Source organism: Anser cygnoides, chromosome 11 (assembly GCF_040182565.1).
Source record: "Anser cygnoides isolate HZ-2024a breed goose chromosome 11, Taihu_goose_T2T_genome, whole genome shotgun sequence".
Classification (NCBI taxonomy): domain Eukaryota; kingdom Metazoa; phylum Chordata; class Aves; order Anseriformes; family Anatidae; genus Anser; species Anser cygnoides.
In genome coordinates this window covers 21806018-21816798 of record NC_089883.1, presented here as the reverse complement: position 1 = coordinate 21816798, position 10781 = coordinate 21806018, and the positions used below count along the sequence as shown (strand labels likewise).

The 10781-nt window shown below is 42.0% G+C and overlaps 1 protein-coding gene across 1 annotated transcript in view; it reads left to right on the top strand.

Annotated features, from left to right (window-relative positions):
* Nucleotides 1-9384: 9384 nt before the first annotated feature.
* Nucleotides 9385-10781, top strand: part of FBN1 (fibrillin 1) — a 157645-nt gene continuing 156248 nt past the window's right edge. The window contains exons 1-2 of the mRNA XM_048052354.2: nucleotides 9385-9519; nucleotides 9717-10031. Of these exons, the coding sequence (XP_047908311.1) occupies nucleotides 9859-10031 (173 nt within the window). The 5' untranslated portion in view covers nucleotides 9385-9519; nucleotides 9717-9858. The remainder of the gene's footprint in view (nucleotides 9520-9716; nucleotides 10032-10781) is intronic.

The following is a 10781-nucleotide window of genomic DNA, read 5'->3' as shown; positions in this document are numbered from 1 at the left end:
AGCTTCCTTTCCATGGTACTGGTATAATACAATAGAGTCACAGTTTCACTTGGGGTTTCCTAGAGCTTCTGGAATATGAACAACCCTATAAATTAAATCTCCACACTGCCTGCTAAATGCTTTCTTGCAGAAGTGCTGGCAACTGTGGAATGTATTTTGCTGATCACCTGAAGAACAGCAACTTATACACCTGGCAGCTGGTTTTCTTGAAACATGGCTATTTGCTGATGGCTCCGTGGTAGGGTTGAACAAAGCAGACTCAACAGGTTTATAGCTGGGATTTGCAGATTAACACATTGTTGCACTTCCTAGCATCTTCCTGGGCTAAATCTCACATGCATTTCACATAAGTGGAAGAAGTTCCATACATTTTCTATTACAATCCTTCTACCACAGTTAACAGAACACAGAACTTAGTTCTAAATAAGCTAGAAGAGCTGTCTTCTCCAGAATGTTACTGGGGTTAAGCATGGGGCTAACCTTTCCCTTGCAATGGGGTTTAGCTAGTGCCATAAATTACAATAATTTATTGAAAACATTTAATTTTTGTTTTTCATCCTTCTCTTGCAAATAGCATGATAAAGTTCTTCACCACAGGAAGAGGAAGGACAATTTGTGAAACAAACATATCAAAGGAGGGTAAGCAGCTTACCGGTATTGCTTAGGCTAACTTACCCTTAAAATGCAATTTATTGTACTGTTGGGAGAATAACAATACCTGCCCCCCCCCCCCCCCCCAAAAAAAAAGGCGGGGAAAATAAGCAAACAGAAATGGGAAAACGCTAATAAGATTTCAAATGCTGAGATTCCCTAGAAAAAGCAACCCTTTTCAGCTTTCCATGGGGAATGATCATTGTCAACACATATGCTTATCAGAGATCCATCCAACTGATATAAAGGTGCAGTTGTTTTTATAACACATTTAGCTCTGAATTTGTTATTGTCAAACATGTATTAGAATGTGCGTATGTATCATGCTCTAAAGACTTGAGTTTTATGAGTTGGAGTAAATTCAAAAAAAAAATTAATTTATTGTTTTAGACAACATTGCAAATATTTCTCTCTGTATTTTCACCATGCAGAACTCTCAATATTTAGTCAGCAGGACTGTGTGGATTTGTTGCTATTTTGCTATTAGTGACAAAAAGTCAGGTAGGTAAAGAGTCTCATCTGTAGACCAAAAAATGTAGAGAAATGCATATTTTGAAAAGGAAGAAAGATTTTGTAGCCAATTGTGTGAAGGGAATTTTTTCCAGTTCTCCGTAATGCATCAGAATCCATGTAATGCTGTTTTCAGAAACTTTACTGCTGTATTTTAGCTTAACTGGATGGAATGGCATTCACCACACTGAAGTCAGGGCATTCTCTGTAGTCCACTGAAATAAATGGAGGGAAAAAAATGATCTCAGGCTTTGGACTAGGCTTGTACTGTCAACGGAAGTTTCTCCAGATCATTGCAGTGCAGGGGAACTGTTTTCCCAATAGTTTATCATAAAATGCATCTAGGCTGGAGCCTCTGAAAGATTTCCTTATCTTGAAAAGGCAGCACGAATCTCCTTATTTACATCACTCACTGTTTCATCCATAAAATTAGACTTCCTTCCTCTTACTGATGAACAGGAGTGGGAAAAGTCAGCCTTACTATATATCCATGTATCTCTAGATAGATAGATATAGATACCATTTTTTCCCAAGCATCTCCTGTCCATGAATATTTTTCCTTGGCTCTCCCTTATGGGTGTCAGATGACATTTCCTCTACTTGACTGTGTGCCTGTTCGACCTCTGTTCTTATTTGTCTGAAGTTGTGTGGATTTTTTTTTGTGTGGTTCACATAGCTAAAAATGGTTTTCAACATTTTTACTTAAAATTTGTAGTGTCAAAAGCTTGTACCTTATTAAAAAAAAAAAAAAAGTAGCAAATCAATCTTTTCTAAACTCCACCCCATTCACCACAGTAGCAAACAAATTTGGGTGGACTGGTGTTGATAACTCGCAAACAAACAAAAGAAGCTTTAAAGATTTTTTTTTTTAATATTAGAATTGCTTCCCCTTTTTAAATTGTAGTCTATTGTAATTGATACTAGAAACGTAAGTAAACATTCACTTTCAAGTGTTGTAAATAATGAATTTTAAATTATCCTTCTATCTTAATCCTCCTTGTAGGAAAGGAAAAAATTATTTCAAAAACATACAGAGCTTTCCTCCTGTCCCTTCTTGTTTCCAATTTGAGCTGCAGTATTTGGAATTTATTGCAATTTCCTACTCAAATGGCTTCCTTAACTTCTTTTGGTTACTTGGAAAATGAATATGGTTTTGACTTAACTGAAATTATTATTTCCTGTGTTTCCTTACAAGGAAAGGCAACTAGATTATTTGCATTATTTATGTGCTTTATAGCTGATTGCTTAGGACATGATCAGCTTGTTGCCCGCTGAGCCAGTACATAAATGAGAAGGGGCTTATAATGAAATAATTTTAAAGGTAATAGGATGTTTTCTATTGACTTTTGTGGGCTGAATATACCCAAGTAATAGTGCTGGAACTGTGGCATGCAATATATTAAAGAAGTATACGCTAACAAATGGATTGTGTTCTATACAGTGTGATGTATAAAAGACTTTACAGCTGGTGGGCATTTTGAAGCAATGAAGACTGGCTGCTGCTACTTGTGAGCAGCTGCCTCAATGATTCTCAGTAAGTAAATCTTAGTACTTTGAATGGACAGGGTGGAAAAAAAAGTAATTCCTGAATGATATTATACCCTGTAAGGAGTCACAGACTCCAGATGAGGTTGTCTCATTTAGTTTACTGGTATCTAGAAAACCCGAGGAAATGAAGTCAGCCTTTTGGAAAGTTACTGAATAAAGGAAAGTGCAGAGCAGAGCTGTACTGAACTTTTCACTGGCTGGAGTCACTCATACGTGAGTCAGCAGTGTGCCCTTGCAGTGAAGAAGGCCAACTGCAGACAGGGCTGTGTTAGCGGGAACATAACCAGGTGGTGGAGAGAATTGATTCTTCCCCTCCTTTGGCTTTTGGGATCTGCAGTGGTATCTGCAGTAGTGCACTCAGTGCTGGGCACCCCAGTAATACAGAACAAAACAAAAGCATTGGCACCTGGAGTGAGCCTTGTGGAGGGCCACCAGGATGGTTAGGAGCTAAAGCAAGAACCTCTTAGGGGAGGGCTCATTCAACATTAAGAAGCAAAGGTTAAGGAGGATCTTAGTGATGCCTTTAGAGGAGACAGAGCCTGCCTTCTGGGTGATTGTGAGCAGTGATAGGATGAGAGGCCACAGGCACAAGTTATAATGAGGAAAATTCATCACAGTAAGAGCTGTCAAACACTGTAATAGGTTCTGCCAGAGAGGCTGTGGAGTCTCCATCCTTGGAGATGCTCAGAACTTGGCTGGATTGGGCCTGAATGGCCTGCTCTTGATTTGGGCCTGCTCTTTGCAGGGATCTGGACCAGGTGACCTCCACAAGTCACTACCATCTAAATTCATATTTGATTCTACGAGAGGTCCCTAAGTGATGCTATGATAGTGTTATTTCTCAACGGAAGGGCTTTGTAAATGGAATGCGGTGGGTTGAGTCTAATCCCTGGTCTCTTATTACCTATTTTATTATTTCAACTGCATCATGGGGGAACTCCCTATGAACTGAGACATCTCATAGCTAGAGGAACACTGGGATGGAAAACAGAGGCAGAGCCACCCAATCGCTTGCTGACACAATGTCTGAAGGAATGTAGGGCCTGATTCAGCTGTCTTTGTTCAAGTCAGTAGGGAGTTGTGCATAAATGAGAGCTACAAGAAGAGGCTCCTAGTTACTGATTTCCACCCACTTGGAATGTACTAATTCTCATAAAAAGTTGTATCCGTTTTGCTTAATGTCTTGGCCCCAGAATACACCCAGCAGTTGGCATTTCATGCTAAGCCATGAAATTTCTTCCACTTTGCTTCTGAGTTTGCAGGTGAGATTTAAAAGGTCATTTGGGACAAATGTAAGATTGAGGAAACTAGTCTTGCAACTGTTACTCTGGCAGAATTCCCATGAAATTTGACAGGGTTATAGCTGACAGAACAAGAATGTGTATTTCCTTTTCTTGCAGTAAAGCTGGATTTTTTTTTTTTAATATTTAAATCAAAGAAAAATTGCTATTTTAAACTGAAAATTTTCTAGCTGTATGTATAGAATTAAATATATGTCAATGTATGTATTGTATTAGGACGGTATTTTTATTTTATTAAAATTTTCCATTCCATTTTAATTTAGTTGTATTGCTATTCAGCACTAGTCTTACAAAAATAACTTGTGCTTCCCCTTCTTGGAGGACAGAATAGAAGCCACAGGTTTTCTTATAGTTAACATAGCTGTTTGTATGTGTCCTAAAGAAAAGATACATGTTAATGTTATCTCATATACCTTTAGTAAATGGAGATGTAGTGTAAAAGGGTCACTCATATTAGGTATTTGGATTCATTTAAAATAAAATACAGTTCTAGAAAAGAGAAGAGCTATGAGTATAGTACAGAACTATCCTTAAGTTAGTACTAAGAAAGGGCTGTCTGAGTTAGGGCATCTCTATGGTTTCCTTGTGATTTCTTTGTCACTAATACTTAAAAATCCAGGTGTTTTAGAGAATTAAGAACATTCCTTTCATTCAGACCTCAGGGAGGACAAATCCAGTTATTGTTTGAATTCTTCTCCAAATTTTAGTGGGGCAATACCAAAATTTTGCTTCATTCTTGTAGATTACAGGAATTGTCTTTTTTAAGATGACAAATTCTGCACTAAAACTGTTCTATGCTTGCATAAATAGGAGAGAGATGTACTGAATATATATAAAATGAGTAACTTTCTGGTCATCTAGGCTGCAACTGAGATAAAATGCTGGAGTTTCCCCAGGAGCACATAGGCCCCTGGTGTCTGAGCCAAAAGAGTCTTTCATTTAATTCTTATTGTATTACAGAAATATTACCCCAACACTCCACACAGTCTCACAAATTATGGATTTACATTCTAATGTAGATTGGATTTCTTCCTCCTCCCTTATAAACTCAGTTTACAGAGTAAACGTATTTCATTTATAAAAATAAAATAAAAGTCTTAAGTGAAATTTGTCCCCCAAAAGCTATCCTTAATAGATTTCATAGCTAGTTATCACAGTTTATCTGACCAAACAGTATTTTAAAAAAAAAAAAAGGTGATAGTTTGTTTTGTTACCTTTTTTTTTTATATATTTAAACCAGCTAATTGGTCTCAACTTTTGTCTGGATGTAATTACTGTTTGTGCTTGCAAAGTACTTAAAAAAATACACACACCAAGATTTTCCCACACTATTTCTTTTCATTGGCATAGTCAAGACTTTATTAAGAAATATGTAAGATGGGCATATTTTTTCTTCATGTGGGTTGGACTAAATTTACAGATCTAAAAAATACAATTACTGCAAAAGTTCATATAATTGAAATAAACTCTAATTGAAATAAACTCCCAACTCTATCTTAGTACTTCATTATGGTAAGATATTTTGTTTGCTTGCAAAAGTTCAAAATAATTTAAATGTCTAATGAATATGAACATTCTGATCAGCATCCTACAGAACGAGAGGGAGGAATGTTTGCCTAACAGAAAAAGGATCAGGTTGGTAAAAGCCAGGAAAAGGGAAGAACAGCCATATCACTGCTACTGAACGTACAGCATCAGCATTGAAAACTTCAGTTCTGTGGTTTTATGAAAATCAAACAGCAAGATAAACAGGTATTTCTCTGAAAATCAATTAAATTTTAATAATTCCCACACTGTACACAATTAACTAAAATATTTGTCTTTAATGTTGATAAGCACAGGGTGGTGCTCTATGGCATGGCTAGCTATACGAGCATATCTTTTATTAGAGGAATGTACCTGATTTGTTTTAAAGGGTGTGTGCACCTGTGTAAAAACTTAGGATCATAGCTTCCAAGTTGATACCCAACTGCAAAAGGTGGTCTGTCTATATTTGCTAATGTAATTCATTGAACTGTAATTATCTTCCCCTGATTTTGGGCCCTGCCACCCTGCCATACCATTCATATTTTCCAAGATATGCTATACCATCCATATGTTCTTACTCTTTCAAGTAAGATCCTCTGGGTCTCTCACTGAAACCAGTTGCTTATATGTTATGTCGAACTCTTCTAGGCACATAAACAAAGCATATAACATTATTGTTTCAGTGTCTTTTATTTCTGGATTTGATTCCAAATATTTGACCAAAGAGCTAAAATATCACTGAACTTCTGGTTCTCAGTTAATCCAAGAGTTCAGTTTTTTGTCATTAGAAATGGTTATCAACTGGATCAAGAGAATTACTCCTCTGTCTTCTCAAATGAAACTTCTGAGTGGCTGACAAATCTTTTGGAGGCCATATAGGAATCTGTTTGTCTGGATGTTTTTCAGAGTCCAAACATTTGAAAACACTTGAGTGCCTGTGGGAATGTGTGTGGATGACCCTTAGTAGTAGTTCTGTTTAGCAGCAGAGAGCAGAAGTTTTAAATCTTTTGCTTGTGACAGTATATTTTTTTTAGTGGTTTGAGAACCCAGGTGGGCACATTTTAAAGCTGTGAACAATTTAAATACTTCTAGTATATAAATATATTCTTTAGAATGACACACCAGAAGTTGATGAAGTGCTGCATATTTCACTAGATTAATTAGCAGACAGCCCACATATCATGTAGCATTACTTCACATAGTGTAATCCATATTTCTGCAACGATGCAAGATACCAAATAATACATCATAAAATGTCCTAGAAGATATGAGAAAATCATCCTATTAATGTGTTACATAGAGTGGATTTTTTTTCTGGTACTTTATCTAGAAAATTCAAGCAATTGAAAAAAAATGTTGAAAACAAAAGAATGTTTAAGTAAATAGTAAACGAGAATTCCCTTCATAACTTACACTTGCTTATGGGTAAATTCTATAATTCTATTTTGCATGCAAAATCAACTTTTAATTCCACTGTTTCCTTTTGTACAAGCTACAAAACAGGGGTATAAGGTCTGGGTTGCTACTGGCTTGGGCCTTGTTCACATGAACTGAATAACCACACTCTGAATCCCACTACTTATTTCTTTTGCCAATATCCCATATTATTTCACTGTGTATCTACATTTTACCTGTATTATCACATTAAAATACTAAGTGGTGACACTGGAAAGGCCAAAATCAAATAACCGTTTTACAATTTACAGCATCTGCCAATTTTCCTGATGTTAAAAATCAGCCTAAATACTTGGAATGCTGTTACTGGGTCAAGTATACACGCATTGCATTTCCTGTGCTAGCTTAGATACTATGTATGTTTATATAGATAGATAGATATGCGTTATCCTTTTAAAACAAAAAATTGCTAAAAAAAGAGATTTAAACTACTTATTTCAAATAGCATCAAAATGTGGCACACAGTATATACTCTCCGTTTCCCTTTGGCAGGTGCTTTGGTGAATGGTCAGCTACTCTGAAAATCATACAGCTAAGCTTCTGCTACATCGGCTCACTAATACAGAACCATTCACAATCAATACCTACATGAAATTAACAAAAGCTGAAAATATGTGTAAGTTAAGAAATCAAACATTTCTGCCAAAATACTTCTAAGTGAAGAGTAGCTGAATGCATAAATATCATTTACTGTCAGTCCACAATGCTTGCTTTCCTTGTTTTGTATTTTCTGTATACATTGAAATAGGATAATCCTCATATGTGTCTACCTGTAAGTAGACTACTACCTGTGTAGGTAGTCTGGGATTGAATTCTATTAACCACTCACTAATTTCAATATTACAGTTTTCTATGTTTCCAGGGTCGTAGTGGTGTTTGTTCTTCAGAATTTCAAAAAACAACACAAAAAGACAAGTAAAAACTGCAGGATCTTTTTTTTTTTTTTTCCCTTTTTTTCTTTTTTTCTTTTTTTTCTTTCCTTGATAAGGATGAGACATGCAGTTGTTCTGGAGCTGGCTGTACAGAATTAGGAGCATGTACAGGCTCTCCATGAGAATGCTACCAATCTGTTATTTATTAAGGCTGGATTACGGCTCGAGTTTCTTTAGTCTTGTAAGAACTGATCTGAAGTCCAGTGAGTTTGAGGAGAGTTTTTCATTGACTTAAGTAAGTTTTGGTCTAGAAGATGATAGCAACAGGCAAGTTATTAGCTATGTTATCATGAATTTTGTGTACTTTTGAAAGCAGGAAAGCACCTCCTGCTGAAATCTGGAAGTTGATTCCTGGAACTTCCTTGTACCCCTACTATCTAGCAGGTATTTTCATTTCAACTGGGTATTCCTTGGTGTGGATCTTGTCATTCCACTGGATTCCTGCTAACAGTTTGGACTGATTTGTGTTGATTCTAGATGTAGCCCCATTTACTGTTTTTGTTTTTCTATAATGAAGGTTGAGCTCAGTTATCCTTGTGTCTGAATTTCCCTTGCAAGGGGTGGAGTGCATACCTTCCACTTCGTGTCGACGACAAAGAGTTCCCAGTGATCAAAAAAAGAGAAATCCAGAATTATAAGACACAAAGCAGTAATTATTCACAAAATATTCACTATGCCTCTTTTACTCCAAAATCAGTTTCCTTGTGATAGGGGTCTAATAAAAAATAATCTATCAAATCTATGCTTATGCTGCTTCCTAGAGTGGAATAAAGCAATAATGGAACTATGGAATTAAGGGCTTCCATTAATAACTGAATTCTCCCCTTTAAATGAGGCCTCTTTCTTAGCCTACCACTGCATGCATTGCAAGTTTGGTCTGTCGCCGTTTCCAGGCTCAGCTCTTGCCCTAGGGTTTTTGCATCCCTGCAGCGGTCCCTGCCCTGCTAATTACTAGAAAGCATATTATTCCTCCCGCAGCAGCCTCTAAGGTGAAGCTAGCATCGTTGCAATTTTTCCTTATAAGGGAAACAGAGATGTTCTGCATTACTTTTTTAAAGCCGCTAAGTCGCCGCAGCGATGCTGAACCTCTCGGACGCCTATATAGGTTCAGACGGAGGACTCCGTCCCTGTCCCTGCGCTTTGCGGGTACACCCTGAGCTGCTGCCCCCTGCCCCAAGCCCGGGGGCTCCCCCGCAGCCCGGGCAGGCACCAGGGGTCTGGGGGGACCGGGGGGACCGGGCAGAGCCCCCGGCCCGGGGGTAGGGGGGCGGCTGGCCGCAGGTGCCCTGCCCGGATCCCTCCCACCCCGGGGAGGGGGAAGCACCGCCGGCCCCAACCCCGGAGTCCCCCGGGGTGGCGTTTTGGGGGTGGGGGGGTACGTTTTCGGTCACCTCTCTCTCGCGAGAAAGCGGTGCGCGGGCGGTCCTTGAAGAGGACGGGGGGGGGAGTGAGAGGAGGGGAAAAAGGAGGAGGAGGAGGAGGAGGAGGAGGAAGAGGAGGGAGGGGGCAGCTGGAGCCGCAGCTGGAGCCGCGGTGGGTGCAGCGGCCGCAGCTGGAACAGCAGCGGGAACGGCGGCCGGCGGCGGCTCCAGCGGGTGCGGGCTCCGAGCGGGGCGGGCGGGCTGGCCGGGGGGCTCCTGCCCGCGGGGCTCCCACCCGGGCTGCCGGCGAGCCCCGGCGCTCCCAGCCGCCGGTACCCGCTCGCGGGTCCCGGTGGCGGGGAGGTGGAGGCAGCGCCGGCGGGCGCGAGGACCCTGCCCCTGACGCCCCTTCCTCCCTTCTCTCCTCACAGCTCGCCTCGCAGACGTTTCCGCGGAGGCAGGGCGGCGGGCACCGGCGGACTTCGGCGGCGGCGGAGAAGAGAAGAAGGAGGAGGAGGAGGAAGAGGAGGAGGAGGCGACGGCCGCTCGCAGCCCGGGGGCTCGGGGGACGCGATGTGGCGGGGGCGGCTGCTGGGGATCGCCCTGGGAGTTGCCGTGCTGTGGGCGTCCCAGGGGGGCGCCGCCGCCGCCGCCGGGCACGCCGAGGGGGCGAGCGGCAAGGAGCTGCGGGCCAGCAGGGCCAAGAGGCGAGGACAGGGCGGCGGCGGGCACGACGCGCTCAAAGGGTAGGTGTGGGCCGGGCCCCCCGGGGCACCGCGGAGGTGGCTGAGGGAAGGGGAGAGAGGGGGGACCTCGAGGAGGCTCGGGGATGCCCCCAACACAGGGCCGGGGGGCTCCGGGCACCGCCCACAGCATCCCCGGGGAGCCGTGCTTCGTGCGGGGGGATGAGGGCTTCGCTGGGCTGCGGCTGGGCTTTGCTCGGGTGGCTCGAGGGAAGGGCGCAGATAAAGGCTCGCTGCAGGCTCCTGCATTCCTTGCGCGTCCCCTCTGCAGAAAGCAGGGCAGCGGGGAGGCCCGCCGCTTGCTGCCGGCTCTCGTCACCCCCTAAACCTTGTGCGCTGTGCCCCTGCCTTCTGGACTTGTGCTGCTTCTCCACTGCTGCTCCTGGCCCCGGCACCGCAGCTTGTGTCAGAGCTATCCAGTACCTAGAGCGAGTGAGCAACGCGTACAAGAGTGAAAACTCATCATCGAGCATCGTGGCACACGCTTAGCAGGGTGGTTTTTTTAAGGGGCAAATCTGTGTCAGGCAAAATGCTTTCCAAATCCTAATGGAACACCTTTCCTGAGCAAAAATAATTGTTAAGTCAGCTGAAAGGTATTGCGTGTGTGCGCAGTTGGAAACGTAGTTCACGGTAAAGGTGAAAGGTTGCAATATTGGAAGCAAAAAGGAGGTTTCCTTCCTGAGGGGTTCTGGTGCACTGTTTCAGCCCATAGCAAGATTTTTCACTCATCCGGCAGAGAGCAAATGTAGCAAA